The 27,112-nt window shown below is 44.0% G+C and overlaps 1 protein-coding gene across 1 annotated transcript in view; it reads right to left on the reverse strand.

Moving 5' to 3' along the window:
- Positions 1-27,112, reverse strand: part of bltp3b (bridge-like lipid transfer protein family member 3B) — a 124,028-nt gene that overhangs the window by 58,596 nt on the left and 38,320 nt on the right. Inside the window, 5 exon segments of the mRNA XM_084331051.1 lie at positions 2,222-2,389; positions 8,132-8,272; positions 9,610-9,799; positions 13,442-13,533; positions 17,357-17,395. Of these exon segments, the coding sequence (XP_084187177.1) occupies positions 2,222-2,389; positions 8,132-8,272; positions 9,610-9,799; positions 13,442-13,533; positions 17,357-17,395 (630 nt within the window).

Genomic DNA, 27,112 nt, shown 5'->3' on the forward strand with positions numbered 1-27,112 from the left:
CTCTAGTGTAATGCTTGTGCACAGTATTACTAAAAATAATCTGATTATGTATAAAAACAGGAGTTTTACTGCTCATGACCAACTTGAACAGCACAAGTATATTAAAAGATATAATCTTTTATAATCTATTTTCAACGTTAAGCCAAGAGAGGCGGGCATGCATACGGCTCACATTAGACCTTAGTGAGCAGCCCAGTACCAACCGTGCTGCCCTGTTCTGGACCACCTGGAGCTTCCTGAGGTCACCACTACTAAGTGGTCGTAGCTACGGCTGTGGGGGTGCAGGAGACATGATCCAATAGACTTTTATATACGCCCGAGTCTCCTGAACATGGAGAGACCCAAATCCCAAGTCGATCGGCAATTTCTCGGTCGAGCTATAGTTACTTTTCTGCACCTACTCCCGAACTACGCATGCGCAGATTGCCCAGGAGTAATGCGGAAGTGCAGTGGTCTATAGAGGGAACGTGTGTGTGTGTGTGTGTGTGTGTATATATTTGTACTTGGACAGGCATATGACACATACATGCGAGCAGGAGGATGGAGAGAGAAACACAGAAAATACCAACGGCAGAGAGACAGGTATGGTGGAGGAGGATCACAGAGAGACAGAGAGAGAGAGAGAGAGAGAGAGAGAGAGAGAGAGAGAGCGCGCAAGATAGAGAAATTATTTCGATAGGATCCATCAGACCATGACTCAGATAGAGGGAGAGACAGAGAAAGAGTGAGAGAGAGATACAGAGAGATGGAGGGAGAGACCGAGAAAGAGAGAGGAATTAGGAAGGAGAAGTGGAATTTGGCATCTGTGTGAAGACTGGGATATATGGGTCTCTTCTTATCAGAGGAAGCAGGAAAGGAAACAAAGGAAAGGAATCATTATGAGGCTGTTTCCACCTGGCTAGGATTGACGTCATATAGTCCTTACCTTTGATAGGAGGTATTCCAAAATGAATATTCCAATTGTCTGATCGCGATTTCCAGTATTGATGTCCATCGGGTCCCTGACATGAAATGGCTAATTCTCCGCCCGGACCATATCAAATGTAACACACAGTGTGAATACAGTGTGGTAGGCGATACTGCCACCTAGCAGTATCGGGTATGGCGCTCAACCGCTGGCGAGATAACCCGAGAAATGTCGGGTATGGCGCAGAAAGTGTTAATGTGACCCACAGATGACTAGGTGGTTCTGGCCCAGGACTCCTCAGTGTGTCTTGGGTGCATTCCCAGCTGTACTCAGAGCTGCCCGCCTGTGATCGGATCACCCAAATCGGATCTGCCATCTCTGCTACTGTGATGTGGAATACCCTGCCAACATTCCTGAACTCCCCTCTCGGATTTAAATCCGCCCTAAAATCATGGCTCAGCAGCAACTCAAATTGATATTCATTTGTTTTTTTATCTCTTTTATCATGAGTTGCTTTTTTTTTTTAATCCTCTTTTTATCTGCCTGATTTTCTGTGCTTTTTCCTCCCATCCCAATTTAGTCATTATGCCAATTCCCCCCCTTCCCTACCTGGTCGTAGTGCGCATGTGCCCCCTACTGGTCGGTCAAGGGAGCCCTGAGGTCTACCACATGCTTCCTCCGACACATGCGGAGACAGCCAGCGGCTCTCTTTTCACCCGACAGCGCGGACTCTCATTGGTGAAGTGTAACGCGTGATAGGTCACGCTGCCTTCACCACTTCCTGCCTTTCGCTGTGCAGGCGCCCAGACCTGACCTGTAGGAGTCACTGTCCACAACGCCAGATTACCACCCACGACTTCCCTCCCGCTAACTCAGCCAAACGAGTTAGTATGACGGCTGGCCCAAGCCGGCGGCAATGCTGACACCTGGATTCGAGACAGGAGTCTCTCGCATTGGTGACGAGCGCAATCTCCGCTGCGCCACCCAGCCGCCTATCATGAGTTGCTTTTAAGCGTTTGCGTATTTTTATTTTGTTTACATTAGTTGACTGTATGAGTTTTCAGGTTAGGTGTTTTTGTACTTCCATTTAGGGTTGTCCCGTCTGTTCTTTCGTGTTTTTGTGCCTTTTTATGTTCTTGTGGCTTTATTGTGTCCCATCCATTTGACCAGCGTTATGACATTGTTATTGTTCAAATGTTGTCTTACTGTTGTGTCAATAAAGTATTCAATCAATCAAAGGTGGAAACAGCCTCTTTGTCAGCCCCTCACTTTGAAAAGGGTCAGGGTTAGGGTTAGTTAGGGTTAGCTTGGTACCTGGTCCTCTGTGGCCATGCTCTTCCTCTGCTGGGCGGACTTCTCCATGGCCTCGCTCAGGGACTTGGCGTACTGGACCATGGCTTTGAGCTGGGAGTCTGTCAGAACCCACAGCAGGTCGTCCAGGATCAGGACCAGCTTGGAGGCCACAACGTTACAGTCCTTCATCTGAAGGGCAGGGAGGAGGGTCAGAGTGGGGGATGGTACCATTATACAGTATATATATATCTGAAGGGCAGGGAGGAGGGTCACAGTGGGGGATGGTATCATTATACAGTATATATATATATCTGAAGGGCAGGGAGGAGGGTCACAGTGGGGGATGGTACCATTATACAGTATATATATATCTGAAGGGCAGGGAGGAGGGTCAGAGTGGGGGATGGTACCATTATACAGTATATATATATCTGAAGGGCAGGGAGGAGGGTCACAGTGGGGGATGGTACCATTATACAGTATATATAGATATATATATAGTCCTTCATCTGAAGGGCAGGGAGGAGGGTCACAGTGGGGGATGGTACCATTATACAGTATATATATATCTGAAGGGCAGGGAGGAGGGTCACAGTGGGGGATGGTACCATTATACAGTATATATAGATATATATATATAGTCCTTCATCTGAAGGGCAGGGAGGAGGGTCACAGTGGGGGATGGTACCATTATACAGTATATATATATATATCTGAAGGGCAGGGAGGAGGGTCACAGTGGGGGATGGTATCATTATACAGTATATATATATCTGAAGGGCAGGGAGGAGGGTCAGAGTGGGGGATGGTATCATTATACAGTATATATACATCTGAAGGGCAGGGAGGAGGGTCAGAGTGGGGGATGGTACCATTATACAGTATATATATATATATTCTTTTTTATATTACTTATTCATTTAATCCAGCGGTTCTCAATCTACGTGTCGCGACCCAAAGCACTTTCTGGCTAGGCTCAGTACACAGGACTCAGTACACAGATCAGTACACAGGACTCAGTACACAGATCAGTACACAGGACTCAGTACACAGATCAGTACACAGGACTCAGTACACAGATCAGTACACAGATCAGTACACAGGACTCCGTACACAGGACTCAGTACACAGGACTCAGTACACAGGACTCAGTACACAGGACTCAGTACACAGGACTCGGTACACAGATCAGTACACAGGACTCGGTACACAGATCAGTACACAGGACTCAGTACACAGGACTCAGTACACAGGACTCAGTACACAGGACTCAGTACACAGGACACAGGACTCAGTACACAGGACTCAGTACACAGGACTCAGTACACAGATCAGTACACAGATCAGTACACAGATCAGTACACAGATCAGTACACAGGACTCAGTACACAGGACTCAGTACACAGGACACAGGACTCAGTACACAGGACTCAGTACACAGATCAGTACACAGATCAGTACACAGATCAGTACACAGATCAGTACACAGATCAGTACACAGATCAGTACACAGATCAGTACACAGGACTCAGTACACAGGACTCAGTACACAGGACTCAGTACACAGATCAGTACACAGATCAGTACACAGGACTCAGTACACAGGACTCAGTACACAGGACTCAGTACACAGGACTCAGTACACAGATCAGTACACAGGACTCGGTACACAGATCAGTACACAGATCAGTACACGGATGCTCTTACATCGGTCACATGCGGACGGGTCATTAAAGGCAGACGCGTTTGTCACAGAAGTGCTATTTTCGCCAAGAACAGCAGAGAGCAGCGTCGCATCCTCCTGGTCTTCAACGCGATGCATATTAGCGATTACACTCTACTAGGGATGGGGACCGAATCCGGTACTTTTAAGGGTACGGACCAGAATCACGTCGGTACTACAGAGTACCGATTCACGTGAGATCCACCGGTGCCACATTTCAGTACTGTAAAAAGAAGAATCTTTTATTAAAAAAATTTATAATTTTTTACGCGCTTACCTAGGATTTGACTTGATTCAACAACAAAGCAGTCGGGGCAATGGCAAGCCGAAAACGGTCGCCAGTGTGGTTACACTTTACAAAGCTAGATGCAGACAACGCTCGCTGCAATATTATATACCGTAATTCCTCTAATAGTAACCGGGTCTCAAATACAAGCCGGGTCTCTATTAATGGCCGGGTGCGCTCTTGAGCTAAGCAATTATAAGCCGGCCTCCTAATACAAGCCGGGTTACTAATATACTGAGCTGCATACTGAGCTGCTGAGGTAAAGTTACTTGATTTCACTTTGAAAACGTTGAAATGACCAGTGACCACCTGTAATTGCACTGTTTACTATTTCATACAGTACTTGGTTTCAATAAATGAACCCAGTACATTTTACTGGGTTCAAACTGACACAAAATTGATTTATTCATTATGATCCGTTAGAAAATTTGAAATATAGGCCTCCCTCTTATACAGGCCTCCTCCTAATACAAGCCTGGTACCCGCTACAGTTGAAACAAATACAAGCCGGGGTTACTATTAGAGGAATTACGGTATATATATATATTAACAAAGTGTTCTAAATAAATAATAATGATAATAAATAATTTGAAGTTTGAAATATTTTTTTTTACAACAGAGGTAGGTAGACTAAAGTACAGAAAAAAGGTACCGTTGGGTACCGGTTCAAATGTGAACGGTACACAACCCCACGCTCGACGCCGACCATGTCATCTTCAGTTGCTGCTTCCTCAACCAAAACGTTGAAAAAAGCGATGAGTACCATTGCTATTTTGCGCGCTAGGTGGCAGTTGCTCAGCGCTGGGATGGAACAGAACGTTAAGCGTTCTCACCGTGAGCACTCAGCTACTGATCTAATAAAGTGACATTTGCAGTGGAGTCAAGTGTTCTCTTTCAAGTGTGCGGGAGTGACAATGCAACGCGCTTGACAAACATGAAAAGAAGGTCTTTGAAATAAACAACAAGACCAGTGATAACCTAAAATGGAAAATATGCAAGATTAAAAGAGGGTAATACATAGGTATATATAAATAGGTATATATGATTAGATTAGATTAGATTTTACTTTATTGTTATTATTATATTGGCATACAACGAGATTTGGGACTCAAACTTAAGGTGCAGTAGTGGAAGCAAATATAAAAATAATAAAAGAGAAACATAAAATACTATACAATAAAACAATGTTACAATATACAAGATAACAATATACTAAATAAAACAATCAGTGTCAGACGGTAGTGGGTGGGTATTGCACTGTGGATATTGCACTTGGGGGGTACAGTAGGATGTTGCACAGTGTGGGAGGAGGGGGGAGGCGTGAGTTATTGGTGCATATTGGAGTTCAAGGTGGTGATGGCTCTGGGGAAGAAACGGTCTCTTTGACAGTTTGAACTGAAGTCTGCGTTTAAAGATATCAAGGGTTTGTGTTACTGTCCTCAGCTGTTCAGGTATACTGTTCCAGAGCTTTGGGCTGTAGATGCTTAAGGCAGCGCCAAGCTCTTGTACTTTAAGTACTATTTAAGTAGTATAAGTATCTATGTGAAACAAAGACACACAAACACACACGTTTGTCATCTCTTACAACACAATGTTTCAACACCAATGTTGTCTTTATCAGGGTATCTAGCCTACTAGCTACTGAAACTGCCCTGGTGAATTTATAAAATGGAGCAACACGGGTTTTTTTGCTGCACCTCATAAAGACTGCAGTGTGTGCGTTCATTTATTCCTTTATGTAGTGAGACATACACATTACTTGCTTATGGAACAACGATGTTGTCTAGTGATGATAAAAAAAACACCATTCAAAAAGCCCAAGACACAAATCTGCTTAAGTATTTTCACACCCATTAACAAAAAAACGTTTGTGCATTTCTGCTGGTCGTATCTCATATACAGAGGTATACTAGGAATCTTTGTTCAACCACACAATCTCTGTGTTCGAGTGTGTGATAGAGATCTTTGTTGAAGCTCCCCCACACACACACACACACACACACGCTTTCTAAATGCCCAATTTTTGTGAAGCAGCCACAGAAATTCAGTTAAATTCACTTAGCAGTTGAATCTCTGTGCTGCGTCGTCAGTATTGGCACTGTTACTTATTCACAAAATAATTTAACATTAAAGCTCATTTGAAAAAAGCTAAATAAACAAGTGCGAATTCGCAATAGCTGCAAATGTGTACGTGCATGCATTCCATCTTGGTGGGGAGGGAATTAGTGCGAAATCTGATTTCTGTTTTCTGTTTGTTTGTATAGTGACTGAGTAGGCTATTGTGTCGTGTGTGTATGTATGTATGTATGTATGTATGTATGTGTGTGTGTGTGTGTGTGTGTGTGTGTGTGTGTGTGTGTGTGTGTCAAAGACGATTCCATATAGCCTTCAATACATTTTACGAGGCTGCCGTGTGAGTCAGTCTAACGTGAGCGCTGGGAATAGACGGCATTCTAATAAGAAAGAGCGAAACAGGCTATATAATGCTTCTTAGTTTTCAGCGTGATATGCGTTATTTAGGTAGACCTATTGGACATTTTCGTTTTTGTTTATTTATTAAGTTCATATAAAACCGTGTTTCAAATATTTAAAACAAATAAAAATAAATAAGTCTAAATAATTTTTTTTTTTTTAGTTTTCATTCGGGCTAGGGCTTCAAATGTTGCATTACAGTCAGGCTTATTGTCGGGCAGGGCCTGAACGTCATGGGCTCGGGCTGGGCACTGGCTTAATTTCAAGGCCCTTGCAGACCACTAGAGCAGTGTTTCTCAACTGGTGGGTCGCGACCCAAAAGTGGGTCGCGGGGCCATTTTGAGTGGGTCGTGGATGTGTGTGTAAAAAAAAAAAAAAAAAAAAAAAAGTAATTTTATTTTTATTTTTTTTCACTACCTATCTTTGTGAAAGTGGCTTCTCAGCTCTGGTCCAGCTGAAGACAAAGCGGAGGAACAGATTGGACATTGAGCATGACCTCAGAGTTGCTTTGTCTACCATCACCCCAGACTTTGAGAATCTTGTCAGGAGCAAACAACATCCCCAGTTATCCCATTAGTCCCCTGCATGTTAAGCTAAGAAGTCTGCTAAGAAGTATATATTATTTATTATTATTATTATTTTATTTCATTGTGTTTTTAGCCCTTAGTTGCACTTTTGTTGCAACCCCAGTTATCCCATTAGTTCCCCCAAACGTAGGTCTGTTATGTTAAGCTAAGAAATCTGCTAAGAAGCATAATTATTTATTATTATTATTTAATTTCATTGGGTTTTTAGCCCTAGTTGCACTTTTGTTGCAACCCCAGTTATCCCATTAGTTCCCCCAAACTTAGGTCTGTTATGTTAAGCTAAGAAATCTGCTAAGAAGCATATATTATTTATTATTCTTTTATTTCATTGGGTTTTTAGCAATAGTTGCACGTTTGTTGCACTTTTTTGTGTTTATTTCATGTTTTGAAAGATTGTGTATTACTGCAAATATTTTTTTTTACATAAATCATAGTGGTTAAAAATGTTGGGTCGCGACTTAATGACTAAGGAAAATGTTGGGTCCCGAGGCTAGACCAGTTGAGAACCACTGCACTAGAGGACACACACACACACACACACACACAGGGGCCAACCTTTCCACAAATTCTTGTGCAAGTCTGTGAATCCACTTGGAATTAATGTGCCCTTTTGCAATAGGCCACTCCCCTTTTTGCCAATTTGCATTAACACACACACATGCTTGACCTCCAACGTCGACTAGAGCTGATGGTTGCAGTAGTAAAAACTATTTTTATCCTCCACCTTATAGACCGTTCCGTCCTGAGATTTGAAATAATTTTGAGCATCAATAAAAAGGTGGCAGGCCTGGTATGTAAAGGTGGCAGGCCTGGTATGTAAAGGTGGCAGGCCTGGTATGTATCATCTGTGAGGGGTGTCTTACGCGTCTCTTCAAGGTGACCCTGATCTTGGACTGGTTGGTGATGAGGCGGATGGGGGCGCTCAGCGTCTCGTGCTCCGCGTTCTGGATGGCGTCCGCTTCTATGCGGATCATCTGCCAGCTGATCTCTTTAAACGTCAGGATCTGACCGACACAGGGAGAGAGAGGACAGAGAGTTATTATTATTATTATTATTATTATTATTATGACCATTTGTGGGGTACCCCGTCGACGATGAGCCCTGTTGTGTTTTCATCTCGAATATACAAACTCCCTAATAACTGAGGCAATATAAAGTGTTGAGTCTGGAATGTATTAAAAAAGAGAACAGTTCTGAGTGAGCGAAGGCCAGGTTTTCACAGACACTTGAGATACTGTGTGAAAACAAACTCAAAATGAAATTCAAGGACTTTTCCAAGCACTATAAGCACTATTTTTCATTTTCAAGGATGTCACTCGAAGGATACAATTCACTTTTAAATGCTGTTTTTTTAACCATCTTCTTGGCCTGCTTGCCAGCTAGAGCAGCGGTTCCCAAACTTTTTTGGCCGTGCACCCCCTGTCACCTCCCGACCTAGCTGACGCACCCCCCAATGGGTTTCTGTTAGAAAAAATTGTTGCTGGTCTCTGTGCACAGATTTAATTTTTTATTTTATCTCTTCCCACGGCGACTATGGATAGGGAATTTCTTTATTTAATTAAAATGTTCACGACAACATGGATGCATGTACTCTGCCAGCATGTTTAATATCCATAATACTAAAGGTTTGACTAAGATTTTTATGAAATTTTATTGTAAAAAAAAATATATATATATATATATATATATATATATATATTTTTTTTTTGTATTGACCACCATTAGCCTTTTCATGTCACGCACCACCTAGAGGGCGCTCGCGCACCACAAGGGGTGCGCGCATCACAGTTTGGGAACCACTGAGCTAGAGCATCACACGCCAAGAAATGAGGAAAAGCAGTTGGAGCACGCCGTTCATTTCCTCACCACAGAACATTGATTCTATTTGACTTGTCAATAAGCAATAACCATCTCATGCTGAACAAAAATAGTCTTAAATGAAATAGCACCATGACGATTGTATTACAAGATAAATACATTAAAAAAAGATGCCATATCACATACATACTGACATGATATGTAGATATACATAAATAATCATTTGTAATTAGTACTGAAAAACATATACAGTCAAAACTAAGAATCTTGTGATGGGCCAGCCCTATAGACCGTAACGTTAGCAATGAAAAGGAGACATTGGTCTCAGTTGCTTTCCCCTGGTGAGCTAAATGTCCCCCCCCCCCCCACAGACCTCTCCCCTCTGTGGGTCCTGTCTCCCCCCCCAGACCTCCCCCCTCTGCGGGTCCCGTCTCCCCCCCGCCCCCCCCACAGACCTCCCCCTGTGCGGGTCCTGTCCCCCCCCCCCCCTCTGTGCAGGTCCTGTCCCCCCCCCCCCACAGACCTCCCCCCTCTGCGGGTCCTGGATGCGGGTGAGGCGCAGGTCGCTGACGGCCCAGCTGGTGTTGACGCTGTAGACCTGCAGCTGGCTGAGCTCGAAGGAGGCGTTGAAGGCCTTGGCACTGATCCGGATCACGATGGAGTTGATGGAGAGAGACATGCCCTCCACAACCTTCTCAGCAAAACCATACTCACTGGGAGGAGGGGGGGAGAGAGAGGGAGGGAGAGAGAGGGAAGAGCGAGATAGAGGGCAAGAGGGAGAGATGGGGGGGGGTTAGAGAGGGAGAGAAAGAGGGCGAAGAGGGAGAGATGGAGGGGAAGAGGGAGAGATAGAGGGGTGGAGGGGAGAGAGGGGGGAGAGGGAGATGGAGGGGGAGAGAGAGGGGGGAGAGGGAGGGAGAGGGAGAGATAGAGGGGAAGAGGGAGAGATGGAGGGGGAGTTAGAGAGGGAGAGAAAGAGGGCGAAGAGGGAGAGAAAGAGGGAGAGATAGAGGGGAAGAGGGATAGATAGAGGGGGAAGAGGGAGAGAGAGGGAAGAGGGAGAGATGGAGGGGAAGAGGGATAGATAGAGGGGGAAGAGGGAGAGAGAGGGAAGAGGGAGAGATAGAGGGGAAGAGGGAGAGAGATGGAAGAGGGAGAGATAGAGGGGAATAGGGAGAGATGGAGGGGAATAGGGAGAGATGGAGGAGAAGAGGGAGAGGGGAGAGTTAGAGAGAGAGATAGCAGGGGAAGAGGGAGAGATAGAGGGGAAGAGGGAGAGATAGAGGGGGAAGAGGGAGAGATGGGGGGGAAGAGGGAGAGATGCGGGGAAGAGGGAGAGATAGAGAGGAAGAGGGAGAGATGGAGGGGAAGAGGGAGAGATAGAGAGGAAGAGGGAGAGATGGAGGGAAGAGGGAGAGATAGAGAGGAAGAGGGAGAGATGGAGGGGAAGAGGGAGAGATAGAGAGGAAGAGGGAGAGATGGATGGGAAGAGGGAGAGATATAGGGGAATAGGGAGAGATGGATGGGAAGAGGGAGAGATAGAGGGGAATAGGGAGAGATGGATGGGAAGAGGGAGAGATATAGGGGAAGAGGGAGAGATGGAGGGGGAGTTAGAGAGGGAGAGAAAGAGGGCGAAGAGGGAGAGATAGAGGGGAAGAGGGAGAGATGGGGGGGAGTTAGAGAGGGAGAGATAGAGGGGAAGAGGGAGAGATGGAGGGGAAGAGGGAGAGATGGGGGGGAGTTAGAGAGGGAGAGATAGAGGGGAAGAGGGAGAGATGGAGGGGAAGAGGGAGAGAGGGATGGGAAGAGGGAGATATGGAGGGTAAGAGGGAGAGATAGAGGGGAAGAGGGAGAGATAGAGAGGGATGGAGGGGGGAGAGGGAGGGAAGAGGGAGAGATGGAGGGGAAGAGGGAGAGATGGAGGGGAAGAGGGAGAGATAGAGGGGAAGAGGGAGAGATGGAGGGGAAGAGGGATAGATAGAGAGAGGGGAGAGAGAGAGAGGGGAGAGGGAGAGATGGAGGGGAAGAGGGAGAGAGAGGTGGAGGGGAAGAGGGAGAGATGGAGGGGGGAGTTAGAGAGGGAGAGATAGAAGGGGGAGAGGGAGATGGAGGGGAAGAGGGAGAGAGAGAGGGGGGAGTTAGAGAGGGAGAGATGGAGGGGGGTGTTAGAGGGAGATGGAGGGGGGAGAGGGTGAGATGGAAGGGGGAGTTAGCGAGGGAGAGATAGAGGGGGAAGAGGGAGAGATGGAGGGGGGAGTTAGAGAGGAAGAGATGGAGGGGGGAGTTAGAGAGGGAGAGATGGAGGGGGGAGTTAGAGAGGGAGAGATGGAAGGGGGAGTTAGAGAGGGAGAGATGAGGGGGGAGAGAGAGGGGGGAGTTAGAGAGGGAGAGAGTCAGAACTTCAGCTCTGAAAATAAGAGGTTGATGGTTTGATTACACCTGGTACTTATAATTTAAAAAAATAATATTATTTTATGAAAATTAAAAAAAATACTTTTCAATTAATTTCTTTTTTTAGATGACTGTCCTTTATCGGTTACGGGGAGAGGAGTTATAGAGAGAAAGATGGGGACAGGAGATGAGTGGTAGTTATCAACAAGTGAGTTTCAAGTTATTGATCTATGGTGAGGTACCAATCTGTGGTAATCGAGTACCTCAGACAAAGAACCATAGAACTCCGTTTTAAGTTTTTCAGAGGAACAATGTTTTCAAACGTTATTATCTAAAATGGTAAGTTAACCTCTTAAGCCCTAGTCAAATTTTCAGAAAATTCACCTAAAAGTACATACCCAAGTAAATGGAATATTGCTCCACTTCTACAAGGTCCATTTGCCTGGTCTTGGTATCTAGGGACATCTAGGGACATTCCCAGTGTCAGAGATATTGTCTCTGTTACTATGCTTTGAGTAAATTGTAATGAACCAAAGGAGAATATAAATAATTATTTAAAAGAAATTCCCATCTTTGACAGTGAATAACACCATGCTAACATTGACCAGATGTGGAGAAATTGCCACTGAGCTCATTCAGCACCTTCTTGAGATCAAGTGTACTAAAGATCTAAGCAAATGAATAAAGGGCAGATGATTATTTAGAGGGTTTTTTGTAGATACAGTACAGAATTTTGCCATCCGGACACATGCTATTTGAAATATGAATATAGAATAGCAGGTCTATAAATGACCTTATTATGGCCAAGTCATACATCTATGGATGGGGCCAAATGTCCTCTTTCCAGTGGCAGAGTTAAATCTGGATTTAGTACCACCAGGCGCCCGATACAGGGCAGCAAAGACCGTGAATGAAATCTACTGTAAGTACAGTTACTTTTGTATAATGTCCATAGCTCCGCCATTTTTCAACAGATTGCAAGGCAGTTTTTTTGTAGAGGTTCACATGCTTTTTTTCACATGCTTCACATGCTTTTTTGTGTTGACTTTACAACTGCAAATACATGGGCTGTCCAAAAAGGCAAGTTATATGCTAAGACCTATGGTTATATGGTTCTTCGAAGCAAGAGTCCAATTGATCTATGGGGAGTAGGGGTATAACGATGCAACCTCACAACGATTAAATTCGATTACGATTCTTCAGGCAACGATTCAATGCATCATAAAATCTCTTCATTCGATTTGATTTGATTAGATTAATTAATCAGTTAATTCCCCCAAAAAAATGTAATACACAAATGTGGCTGGGGGAACTGATTCACTCAGCATGAATGGACTATAGGTAAATAAAAACAATACACAAAACAAAACAAAAACATAAACACTTTTTAATTTAGATTCTAATCGATTCTAACACTTTCAAATCGATGCAGTTGAATCATCACATTAGGATCGTTACACCCCTAATGGGGAGATAATCAGAACTAAATGTAATTGACTGGCTGGGTGATTAGCATCACAGTGGATATTCTTCACTGCAGCACAATGAGAGGTAGACGACAGAGAACGAAACAAAGTGTGAAACCGAGGGAAAAGGGAAAGAAACAAAGAGTGTGAAACCGAGGGAAAAGGGAAAGAAACAAAGAGTGTGAAACCGAGGGAAAAGGGAAAGAAACAAAGAGTGTGAAACCGAGGGAAAAGAGAAAGAAACAAAGAGTGTGAAACCGAGGGAAAAGAGAAAGAAACAAAGAGTGTGAAACCGAGGGAAAAGAGAAAGAAACAAAGAGTGTGAAACCGAGGGAAAAGGGAAAGAAACAAAGAGTGTGAAACCGAGGGAAAAGAGAAAGAAACAAAGAGTGTGAAACCGAGGGAAAAGAGAAAGAAACAAAGAGTGTGAAACCGAGGGAAAAGAGAAAGAAACAAAGAGTGTGACACAGAGGGAAAAGTGTAAAGAAGGAAACTCACTTCTGCCCCGAGGCCGTTGCTATGGGAGACGGGCCATTGGGTGGGCGGGGCTCGTCACAGGTGCTCATCTCCATCACCACCTTGTCCAGAGTCTGAAAGAGGCACAGTCTACGGTTACACACCCGTCATTTTAATGCAACGGAGCACCGAGCAACTGTTTATGATTTGGAGGAGGGTCAAGAAAAGATTGCAGGGTTTTTTGAGACCATCTGATCACGGCAGGATGCATTAAAAAGGTCGGGCGGTCTCGAAGACCCGTGTTGTGGACCCGAGGTGGTCAGGCTCACATGGCACAATCACAATTCTACATATTTGGGACATAATCCAGCCATGATGACGCACATTAGGAGAGCAATGTAGACGAGATGGAAAGGAAGAGCAGGGGACCAAACGAATCTGGTCACAATCCAGCCACAAAGAGACGCATAAACAGGCAGTGTGGGGCCAAGTGTGTGGACACTGGACTAGAGCCATATGAAATCATCTTTAGGACCAGATGCTGCTCTGACAGTACAGTGTAGCCCTACAGTCATACAGCATCATCTTTAGGACCAATAAGCAAAGAATGGAGTCGGGGTCGTTTAGGCCTCTCCTGATTTGTTTTGATCCAAATGCGATGTTATCTAACTTACTGTCACACTGTCTGTTATGTAATACTGGTTAGTTCAGGCAGGGTTATATTATTCTATTCTGGGAAAACACACTGAAAAACATATACACCTGAAAAGGTCAAAACTAATTTAAAAAAGGAAAAGAAAATTCTGCATTTTGTTCCAAAAAGCGTGTCACAGAATTTGTGGTTTGAGAGTAATTCTTATTTTTTTTTAAACATGCACTGGGATATGGGTTTTATTTGTATGATCATAAATCAGCCATGGAAGTTGATAATATAATTCTAGTCTTCCACACAAACATATAGACAGACTCTTTTCCATTGTAATATTAAATATTCAAGTGTTTGATACATTTACAAATTCACCAGCCACTGTAGCACAGTGGTTGAAAAAGGTAGTGTCCTTGTCCTGAAGTAGATCAAACAAAAACCCAAGTCCCAAGGTTAATATGTCCTCCCTGTCAATATTCTCAAATAAATACACAAGTAAAACTGGTCACAAAGACGCCAATCGCTGTACTAAACCTTTGATTTAAACTTTTACAATGACATTGTGTAAATCAATTAATTGGATCGGATAAAAAGCTATAAACACAACTCAGTAATAGATGTGTTACACAGTCAGGGTCGTTTTGTTCTCTCCTGATTTGTTTCATTACAAAGTCCAACTTACTGTCACACTGTTATGTAATACTGGGTGTTAGTTCACCTGATAACACATAAGCATAGACAGACTTTGCTTCAGTCTAAATATGGCCCCGCCCGCTAGCAGGGCCCCGGGTTGATAAAGCAAACGCACCCTGGATGGAAATGCAAATGTGTACAATGTGGATAAATGTTGCGCGATGGAAAAGCTTGAAAGGGTACAGTTTGTTCCTTGTGAGCCACCGTACCCATGTGTGTGTGGGTGTGTTCGCTCCAACTGTGAGGCGTGGGTGTTTTTACCTTGATGCGCGTCCACAGCTGGATGCGCGCATGTGTGTGTGTGTGTGTGCGACGACCCAGGAAAACAAACAAGGTTTTATGGCGTAACGTTAACCACTAACTTTGTTAAGTTGAAATCAGATAATCAGATAAGAAATAATGGTTCCCAGTTGTGCCAACAACACGTTTCTTACTTCGAGCCTACTTCCTAGACTTTCGATACGGACGGACGCTCAAGTTGTGGCGAGCTGGTGCTACATGGTCATGACTCATGGACACAAACACTCACCCGGGTTATAAAACGTAAACAATTGCTCTTAGGGATGCCCCGATCAAGTTTTTTGCCACCGATACCGATCACCGATCGTCTATGAGCCATATCGGCCGATACACTGCCGATACCGATGGTTTTTGGTTTGATAAAAAAAAATTAAATATATAATAATCTTTTTATAAAATATATATATTAATTATACTTGTAGTTGTATTATCTGCGAGACATCGCCACAACGCAACAAGTCAAAATGCTGACTGTCTGTGTGTATACTCTGACTAACAGGGTCTGAAACGTATAAGATGTTCGCAGTGTTGTTATGAAGCATGATAGCTAATTAGCCAACAGTTGCAAAAACAAATAATGTCAATTATGTTATAAGACATTGATATCAGGAGCTATCTGTAGCTACTGCTAGCCGGCTAGATACCGTTAGACAATGCATCATGTATTAAACTAAAGTGAACTATTTAGTTTACTGAGTCATTTCGTTTAAATAGTGAGCTAATGTGAGCTAACGTTAGCTACCTAGCTAACGGAGCTGCTCATGCAGACTATTGCCGGAGCTTGTTGATATCAGTAGCTAGCCAGCTAGATACAGTTAGACAATGCATCATGTATTAAACTAAAGTGAACTATTTAGTTTACTGAGTCATTTCGTTTAAATAGTGAGCTAACGTGAGCTAACGTTAGCTACCTAGCTAACGGAGCTGCTCATGCAGACTATTGGCGGAGCTTGTTGACATGAGGAGTCTGGGAGGGGGAGGATGAGGAGGGGCAGTGAGCTGCAGCAGCAGCTGTGTGCCTGAGAGAGAAGTCAGCGAGTGAGAACTCCGCTGAGAATTGGATCATGTTTTCCGCGCGTCTTCGATCGGTTTTCACGATCGGCGAAAATAAAGCATTATCGGAATTCACCGATCTCATATTTATACTGATTATCGGCCGATACCGATCGCTGGCCGATCGATCGGGGCATCCCTAATTGCTCTGTTGAACTCCTAAAAGGTACTTAACTCATAGGGGTGTAACAATGCATCGATCCTAAGGTTGAATAGAATCGTGGTCAAGAGATTTCCTGATGCATTGAATCGTTGCCTGAAGAATCGTAATCGAATCCAAGTGGGGTGAAATATTTACACCCCTATTAACCCAATAGCTTTATATCCGCTTATATCATATATTTCAGAGTTAAATGGTGAGTTTAACGCAGAAGCAGTGAGCGGTTATTAACCCTTTCACTGCCACACGACAGCCGGTTAACCCTTTCACTGTGACAATACAGAAGGTTAGCCCTTTACTATCACACAAGCGACAGCGATGCTCCATCATTAGCATCATTAGCTCCGCGGATGCAGTGAGCGGTTACTAACCCTTTCACTGCCACACGACAGCCGGTTAACCCTTTCACTGTGACAATACAGAAGGTTAGCATCCGCGGAGCTAATGCTAATGATGGAGCATGGCCGTCGGTTGTGTGATAGTAAAGGGTTAACCTTCTGTCGTGTGGCAGTGAAAGGTTATTAAATGACGTCAGAACGCTGCCTACGGTATTCCTGATTTCTGAACATGTTTTTATGAGAGAAAACGTACAGAGCTTAGTTCATAAACGGCAACGAACATCCAAACCCTAAAAAGATGCCATTCGGGCCGACGCCAATCGCTGTACTAAACCTTTGATTTAAACTTTTACAATGACATTGTGTAAATCAATTCATTTGATCGGATAAAAAGCTATAAACACAACTCAGTAATAGATGTGTTGCACAGTCAGGGTAGTTTTGTTCTCTCCTGATTTTTTTTCTATTTATTTATGTATATTGCAGAAGTGTTTGCTGTTGTCCTCCTTGGATGGGATGGGATGGGGTGGGAATGTGGGATAGGAATGGGGCAGAAAAAAGAAAAAAAAGAAGGAAAATGTATAATGTTTGTAACTGGAATGTTTAATTCAATTTGTCCTGCAATAAAGAAAGTTATATATATAACAAAGTGAACTATATTTTTTATATATATAAATAAATAGATAATATATATATATACATTAAATATATATATATATACATTAATTGAGTGTGTGAGCAAGGGGGGAGATTTGCACAAGACGTACCAAAGAGATGGGGTGGGTCTTCAACTTTGTCCATGGTATCTGTTGAGAAAAGAAAAGAAAAACTCATCAGTGCGTCAACTTTCAGAGTTCTCACAATACTAATCCTTATGGCGCTTCGGTCTTCCCAAGACCGTAAATTCAAATCACCTGTTGATGGAATTTTTTCAAATCAAATCGATTGATCAACAGACTGAGGAGAATTGAATAAAAAGGCAAAATAGCAGTGACTCAAAGTCTAAAAGATCACCGCCGGCTCCAAGCCTTCCTCTCCGCAGGGATCCATGCTTTCCTCTCCGCAGGGCTCCGTTCATCCTGCGGCGAGGGGCCTCGCTCTCATTCAGAGCCAAGTCAAATTAAAAGAGCATTAATCCCAGAAGAGATTACAGACTTAATGCAAATGTGGTTGTTTCTACCCCAGTGGAGCTAGCCGATCCTCGAAAACATTGTAAATCCAAAGGTAATGCTTAAAAAAAACTTGTTTTATGAATCTAATTGAATTAGAGTAAAAGCTAAAATAATACAAATCAAAATTTGACATTGCTGAAACACTTAATATGTGAAATGCCAGTCGTTGTATTAAGAGAGATTTATTCAGGTGTGAAAATATATGTGCGTCGTGGGTGCGTGTGTGTGAAAAAGAGAGAGGGGGGGTGGTGGTGTATGGGGTGCATTTATTTAACCCTTTCCTCAGAATTCTGTTTTGGAATTCTAGAACTACGATTAGCAGACATTTTTACCTCATCATTCTGACCTTTTTAAATCAGACGGGTTTGATTGCTACAAAAAAAAGGGATGTGAATCTATAGAGAGAGGAAGTGATGCAGACATGGTCTCTAATCACTAACAGTTCAGCAGCAATAACCACAGGACTGTTGGTGTTTTCGGAGCAAACCATTCTGGGGACTCCCTGAGAGGTGTTTTCGGAGCAAACCATTCTGGGGACTCCCTGAGAGGTGTTTTCGGAGCAAACCATTCTGGGGACTCCCAGAGAGATTCAAGATTCAAGAGTTTATTCATCACATACATACCGGGGCATACAGTGAGATGCGGTTGGCCATGCCCGCTACGATTGTGCAAGAATACAGTAGTAATAATAGTAAATAGTAATAAAAAATAAGTAGAATAGACATGATGAAATAGACATGTTAATAAATCACTTCAAGGCATTGGGTCCTATGTACACTCCTATACAATGTAGTTTTTACTTCTATGTCCCTAATGCTATACTTGCTGTTACTAGCTATACTATGTATACTATACTAGTCTCTGCGGTGGTAAGGTTAGGTTGGTAGGAGAGAGCTTAGTCCACTGCACTACCCAGAGTCTCTGTGGTGGTAGGAGAGCTTAGTCCACTGCTCTACCCAGAGTCTCTGTGGTGGTAGGAGAGTGCCGAGTCCACTGCGCTACCCAGAATCTCTGTGGTGGTAGGGTTAGGGTGGTAGGAGAGAGCTTAGTCCACTGTGCTACCCAGCCGCACCCTGAAGGCATTACTTTTATGAGCATCCAATTGTCTACGCATTTCATACAGTCCAATGTTATGCTTATTGCCGTGTTTACAGTCGACGTTTGTGCTTATTGGTGTCATGGCCTCTGTTCTCACACACACATACACACACACACACACACACACACACACACACACACCCCTCAGTTCCTTTGTTCTTCTGAGATCAGTCAGTCAGTGTGTGTGTTTGTTTGTTTCAAGTTAGTTTTTTATTTGTCACGTATAAGGTACATTACATTGAAATGCTTGGTTCTATATGAGCCCCTGAGAATGTGCTTCATACAGTAAAAAAGTAAGTAAAAGAGGAACACTATACAATACACAATACAATATACAAACTCAAGTACAATGTACAACCCAAGTACAATGAAGTAAAAATGCAGACAATGAGGTACAAAAACCTGTTTAAGGCAAGGTGCAAATGAGGTATGAATGTAGTGCAAATCTCTTTAATAAATAGATAAATATGGCTTCCGGTTCCGCTCCACAGCGCATGGCTGGCTGATTTTCCGGTGCTCGGCAACCAAGCCACATTATCCCTGAATACGTTTTATTTTTTATACCATTTGATTTTCCACAAGTTAGAATTATGTCTAAAAATACGCAGAGCAAGTTGGGAACCCTGAACGACGTGGATAGGGATCTCATCAGGTTGATATTCCGAGAGGAAACGGACGCTATCTTGGCTAAGCTAGCGGGCAGGGTGGATGCGTTGCAAGAGGAGGTGGCTGTAATAGACACTCGATTAACCATGGCGGAGGGAGATATGTCCGCGGTCATGGAGGTGGCTGAGACCAACGTTGCGGGAATATTAAACTTGGAGGACAGGCTACGTGATTGTGAGATGAAGGCGGCAGATCTGGAGGACCGTGGTAGGAGATGTAATGTGAGAATATATGGACTGCCTGATGAAACGGAGGATGACGAGCCGATAAGGTACCTTGAGGAAATGATTCCAAAATGGTTCCCAAAGCTAGCTCGCCCTGAGATCGAAAGAGAGCATAGGATCTTTAGACCCGCTACCCAGTTAAGGGCGGACGTGCAAACCCTTGCACATTCATTTTCTGCTGCCTGAGATTCCAGACGAGACAGCATATACTGAGAGAGGCCAGACCGAAACCTCCGGTTGTGAATGGCCGTACATTGAGATTCGCCGCTGACTTTAGCGATTACACAGCTAAACGTCGAAGAGCATTCGCCGGCGCCATGGACCTAGCACGAGAGCGGGCTGTGGAGGTGTATCTGCTATTCCCAGCAACGCTAAAGGTGAAGACGGGATGGGGAGAGGTACCACAAAACAGTCACATCTAGAGACCTCAAAACCTACTCTAGCGAGGCCTTTAACCTTGAACTGGAGAGCCTGGACTGGTCAGATGAACTCAATGGTACACTGGTTGAAGAAACATGGCTTGGTTTCAAAACCAAATTCTCAACAATACTAAACGACATGGCCCCCCTAAGAACCACCAGGGTAAAAAATCGCGCTGAGCCGTGGATGCACTCCGAAATACTGGCCGCTATGAAAACCAGAGACAAAAAATGCTCTGAGTTTCGTAAAAGTCAGTCAAAGCTTACTAAAAGCACGAGCAGTGAACTCCAAGCCCACGTGACTGAACTCAAACTAGAAAGAAACAGACTAAGAAACGACGTAAACTCCATGATCAAAACTGCAAAAAAGAATTTCATCAATGACAAAACTGAGGAAAACAAAAACAAACCACGTGAACTTTGGAAATTACTCAATAATCAACTAGGATGCAGTAAAAAACTTAAAACCAGATTCTCAAACATAAACATAAAAACGGACAACACGCTCATCACAGACAAGCTGGATGTAGCCAATTACTTAAACATTTTCTTCACAAACATAGCCACAACACTGGTAAACAAACTACCCTCCCACTCAGGGCTTTATGGGGTAGAACACATAGTAGCTTACTACAAAAACCTAGGGGTCCGCAAGGACGACTTCAAGCTGGAAATGGTAACAACAGATGAGGTACTCAATAAACTGAGCGCCCTCCAACCTAACAAGGCCACTGGCCATGACAACATCCCCTCCAAATTCCTCAGAGACTCAGCAGCCGCCATCACCCCAATCATCACACACATAATAAACCTCTCCATAAAACAGGGACACGTCCCCAAGGACTTCAAAATTGCGAGGGTAACCCCTCTGCACAAAAAGGGCAGCAAATTAGACCCAGGCAACTACCGCCCTGTTTCTATTCTCACCTCCATCTCGAAAGTCATGGAAAAAATTGTCTACGAACAGGTCGAAAAGTACCTAGCGGAAAAAAATCTAATCTACGAATTCCAATCTGGCTTCAGAACATCCCACTCCACTGACACATGCCTTCTCTATTTGAATGACCACATCAAACAAGAGGTGGACGCAGGCAAATACTGCGGCATGGTCATGCTGGACCTACAAAAGGCCTTTGACACGGTCAATCACTCCATTCTGATTGACAAGCTAAAAGCAATTGGTTTTGATAGTCTATCAGTGAGCTGGATGCAATCCTACCTTGAGGGGAGGGAACAGATGGTGGAGGTAAACGGTACCCTATCCCCCCCTCTCACAGTGAGCTGTGGTGTTCCACAAGGAAGCATACTAGGACCGCTACTGTTCCTAATTTATGCAAATGACATGTCGTCAGCTTGTGACTGCAACTTGTTCCTGTTTGCGGACGACTCAGCCCTGCTGGTCTCTGACAAGAACAAGTTACAGGTTGAAAAAACCCTCAGCTCGGAACTAGGCAGAATCTGCATATGGCTCGCTGATAACAAACTATCATTACACATGGGCAAAACAGAGTCCATTCTCTTCGGTTCAAATAACAAACTCAGCAAGACCGACGGCTTCTCAGTTACAGTGGGTGACAATATTGTCACAAGGAAAGATGAAATTACCTACCTGGGTTCCATCCTAGAGGCTAATCTCTCCTGTGACAAAATGGCATCCAATGTAATAAAAAAAGTCAACCAACGAACTCGATTCTTGTACCGGATCTCCTCTCTGGTAAACAAGAATACCCTGAAGACTCTGGCAGGAGCACTCATTCAGGGGTACTACGACTATGCTTGCACCTCATGGTACCAAAGCACCTCAAAGGCGCTAAAAACAAAATTACAAACATCTCAAAACAAACTGGTCAGACTACTGCTTGACCTTACTCCTAGAACCCACCTCACCCCTGCCCACTTTGACAACCTAGGATGGCTTAGAGTAGATGACAGAGTACAGCAACTTGCAATGGGCCTGGTCTACAAGATACACTACACGACCAAGGTACCCATGTACATGGCAAAATACTTCCCAAAGGTCAGTGAATACCACGATCACAACACCAGAGGGAGCTCCACAAATCATGTTAAACCCAGATTCGGCTCAAATAAGGGACTAAACACGTTTCGCAATTATGCCACATCAATGTGGAACGCCCTACCCAAAGCTGTAAAGGAATGTGGATCACTACCCACTTTCAAAACCTCTCTCAAGAGACACCTACGGGAGACTGCAATTCAACACTGGCCCCTGTAAATATCCTAACCCAACCCCCTCCAATGTACAGTCATTTACCTAGTATGGTTTTGTCAATAGTCCAATGTACAATTTTGTTTGTTTGTACAGAGTCTCCCCCCCCTCAATGTACAGTTTTGCTTGTTTATACAGTGTGCCCCGCCCCCCCCCCCCCCCAACCACCTCCAATGTAAATTACCCAGTATGGTTGTCAATATCCCAGTGTACCCAACCCCCCCCACCCAACCTCCTCCAATGTACAGTTTCTACGTCAAATGTATATACTCCCTTTTCTTGACTCCTTCTGTATCACAAACAGTACTGTATTTGCAAATCTGGTATGTCATAAATGTATAGATGTAGCAGTACTGACTATCTGTATGTCATGTATGTCATATATGTCCTGATGAATTGAAAATGGGGGACCCTGGTGTAAACAAGACGAAAGTCTTTCTCTGGTCTGCATCCCCTTAACAATTGTGTGTATTGAGCTGTACTGTATTGTACCCATTCTGCAATCTGTTAATAAAGTTTTCAATCAATCAATCAATCAATCGTGCAACTGGCTATTCAAGTCACCATCCGAGGCGGAGGACTACATTCGAAGAAGCGGCATGGTCGCTCCGACGGGGGGGGGAGTGGACAGGCCGCGGTGGAGCATGCGCCGAGCGACGGGCAATGAGGGGCTGGTGCGGGTACCTGAGGCGGGCTTCACGCGTGGCCTGCTAACATGCTAGCTATCCAGGCTAGCGACCCTATAGGAGCGGAGCTGATTCCACATGTGGGCGGCTAGCATACAAGCTAACCAAGCTGATTCCACATGTGGGCGGCTAGCATACAAGCTAACCAAGCTATCGACCCCACTGCACGTGTGCTGTTAGCACACCGGCTAGCTAGCCGGCCCAGTATTATGGTAAACACGTTCGACCGCGGCTTCCTCAATCCTCAAGACGGTAATACTTGGCTTCTCTATACGGTACTGTTTCAATCACAAACATGATTACGGACTAATTGAATGTAATTCAGACGCCCTATACTCTTATCAGTTTTTTCATTATTATTTATCTCTTGCCCTTTTTATCATCCAACACTTGAACTATCCAGTAAACGGCGCGAGGATTGTTACGTTTGTTTATTGTCTTTATTCAACTCTAACCGGGCGGGATGAAGATCACAATCTTCAGAGTCAAACAGAGTGAATATGCTTATGATCCGTCCATTCGAGGGGGTTGTTCCCCTTTGCAACGAACTGTATGCGGGCGACAGGTCGAGGCTATCCTACCGCTGCGGACAATGTTGTGCATTTAACTCTCCTTCTTGTCATAACAGAATACAAGTCTGTCGCCGACGCTGCACTGCCTCAACGTTGACAGCACGGTAATGATCAGGGTTTTTTTCCACAATGGTGTTATTTCGACATGTGTTAAGAGTACATCACTTTAATCAAGTTCAGTTCGGACGAACTATGTTTCATGTGCCTTTATCGTATGCATAATGTTCTATGCACTGAATTCTATATAGACATAGATTGCCTATATAGACATAGATTGATATTCTCTGTTGAGAGACGGGAGATTCCCACTATTCCTAATTTCCTAAGTTACAATATACAATTCTGGTTAGAATGGTAAAGTTATATAATGTGGTCCTGGTTGCTGTGACCCGGTCACAGTGCCAGGTGATGTTTGATCGACATCGGACAAGATATTTGAGGGGACGACGACGACGACAGGATTTTTTGTTTTTTATTTCTATTTGCTCGCTCTATTGTATGTCTGCTCTCGCCCAACAGGACCTTAGCGTGGGGTTGTGTATATGTTGTGGTGCTCTACTTCAGGGGAATCACGTTCAATCATACTGCAACCTGGTTGGACTATGGCTAACTTAAACATCTTGATCTGGAATTCAGGGGGGCTTAATATTCAACATAAGCGCACAAGTGTACTTACATGGATGAAAAGACAGGAGGTCGATGTGGCTTTGCTGAGTGAAACGCATCTTTTAAAGGCTGACAGTGCTAAACTTGCAAACAAATTTTATCATAATATAAGCTCCTCCTCTTTTAGCACTAAATTCCGGGGAGTAGCCATAGTGACTAAGCGGAAGCTGAATATTAAACTATTAGACGTGTGGTCGGATGCTGAAGGACGAATCACTATAGCGAAAATGGAATACACTAACAGGAAAATTGCTCTTATAGCTGCATACGCCCCTAATGTGTATGACGCACAATTTTATACTGCACTCACTACAGAGATGCTGAAACTACCTGAGTACTCATTCATAGTGGGTGCTGATTTCAATGCCATGTGGGATCCATTGATTGATAAATCCGGAGATGCTGTAACCCACGATCAGAAGCAAGCTTCCGCTGCCCTACGTGGCTGGTCTAAAGACACGGGGGTTATGGATATGTGGCGGTTACTCAACCCAACCTCGCGAGACTACTCTTTCTTCTCCGCGAGACATAAAACTTTCTCCAGAATTGATGTCTTCTCCTCCCCTAGGCTATTTGATAGTTTTGACGTTGACTTGAAGCCCATTGCACTGTCAGACCACAAATACATCCTCCTTAAGGGTTCACTCAGCAAAATGACGTCTCGTGCCCCCTAGATGGCGCTTTAACTCAACACTGCTGAAGAACGAGGGATTTAATCTACAATTTAAGGAGAAGCTCATTGAATTCGTGCAGTTTAATGCTGGATCGGTACAGGACCCCAGAACTTTGTGGAATGCGGTTAAGGGGTTTATTAGGAGTAATACCACGCTATTTGCTTCCAATCTCCGCAAGGGGCGTCTCTCCAAGTTAGTGGAATTGGAAGAGCTGCATAAAACAATGATGTCTTCTATGCAGCGCAAATATTCTAACCGACTGGAGCTCCAAATTAAAGTGGTGAAAAATGAGATAAACTCCATTTTAAGACAACAGTCTGAATTTCAAATGCACAGAACAAGACAAGACACTATTACTTTCATGGCTCTAGACCAAGTCACCTACTGGCTATGAGGATACGGGCCAGCGATCAATTTGCGGATATCCCTGCCATTAAGAACCAACAGGGGGAGATAACCACCAACCCCAACAAAATCAATGATACATTTAGCTCATTTTATTCCAACCTGTACGAGTCGGAAGTGGTCTTTGATCACGCCAAGCTGGAGAACTATCTTAGTCAAATTAACCTACCACAAATCTCAGAGGAGGACGCAAAGCGGTTAGCTGAACCTATCACACTAGATGAACTCAGGGAAGCAATTGCGGACATGCAGCGGGGCAAGGCTCCTGGTTGGAACGGCATTCCACCGGAACTCTATACAGCGTTTTGGGATATACTTGGTCCCTTATTACTTTCAATGATTTTACACTCAGTCGAGGAGGGCAATTTCTCAAGGGATGTCAATATGGCACTTATATCTGTTCTACTGAAGAAAGATAAGGACCCCACTGAATGTGGCAGCTATAGACCCTTAAGTCTCCTCGGAGCCGATCTCCAGCTATATGCTAAGGTGCTAGCCATCCGACTTCAAAAGCATATGACGTTTCTGGTTAACCCCGATCAGACTGGCTTTATAAGAGGCCGACTGGTCACGGATAATATCAGACGGTTACTACACGTGATTGACGCCAGTAAGGATGTTGCAACCCCTACGGCCGTCATGTCCTTAGACGCGATGAAGGCCTTTGACAGACTGAAGTGGTCGTATTTATGGGCAGTACTAGGAAGGATGGGATTGGGGGAGGGTTTCATTCACATGATCTAAGTTCTCTACACAGGCCCATCTGCCATGATCTTGACAGGGAAGCTTTGCTCACCACTATTCGCTGTTTCGCGCTCTTCTAGACAGGGTTGTCCTCTTAGCCCAGGACTCTTTGCTCTTTCACTCGAACCCCTAGCGCAGTACATTTACATTTACATTTACATTTAGTCATTTAGCTGACGCTTTTATCCAAAGCGACTTACAAGTTCTGTACGACAAGACAGCAAGAAGGGTACAACTCTATCAGCTGAGTAACAATGTTCATCAAGTGTTGCGTGTTACAGTGTAGGTTAGTTTATTAGGACAAGTGCATGACAGTAAGGTTAGTCAGGGTTAGATTTTTTTTTTTTTTTCTTTTTCTTTTTTTTTTTTTAATCATTTCAGATAGTGGTTGAAGAAGTGAGTCTTTAGTCGACGGCGAAAGATTGGACGTGTTTCGGCTGTCCTAACTGGGATGGGTAGTTCATTCCACCATTGTGGGGCAAGGACTGAGAATAGGCGGCTACATAAGGCAATCCCGGGTTATATCCCCTGTGTCAATTAAGGGCACACATCACCATATCAGCTTATACGCGGATGATGTACTGTACTCCTATTTATGCAGAACCCAGCCGTCTCTCTGCCCTACCTTCTCCAAGTAATAGATGACTTTGGCAGCCTATCTGGATTTAAGATCAACTGGCAAAAATCAGCCTTCCTTCCACTCAACGAGGCTGCGAAGGCAACCCTCCTTCCAGCAAATATTCTCATGGTAGATCACTTTAAATGCCTTGGGATTGAAATATTCCCGACTGTTAACCAGACAGTAAAGTATAACTACTCCAGCTTGGGTGACAGGATTACGAAGGATTTTGACAGGTGGTGCAAATTAAAGAACTCATTACAGGCCTGCGCCTCAATAATTAAGATGAATGTCTTACCTAGAATTAATTTTATCAGATCCATGCTTCCGTTGTCTCCTCCTGTTGGT

Source organism: Notolepis coatsorum (assembly GCF_963971535.1).
Source record: "Notolepis coatsorum genome assembly, chromosome: 15".
Classification (NCBI taxonomy): domain Eukaryota; kingdom Metazoa; phylum Chordata; class Actinopteri; order Aulopiformes; family Paralepididae; genus Notolepis; species Notolepis coatsorum.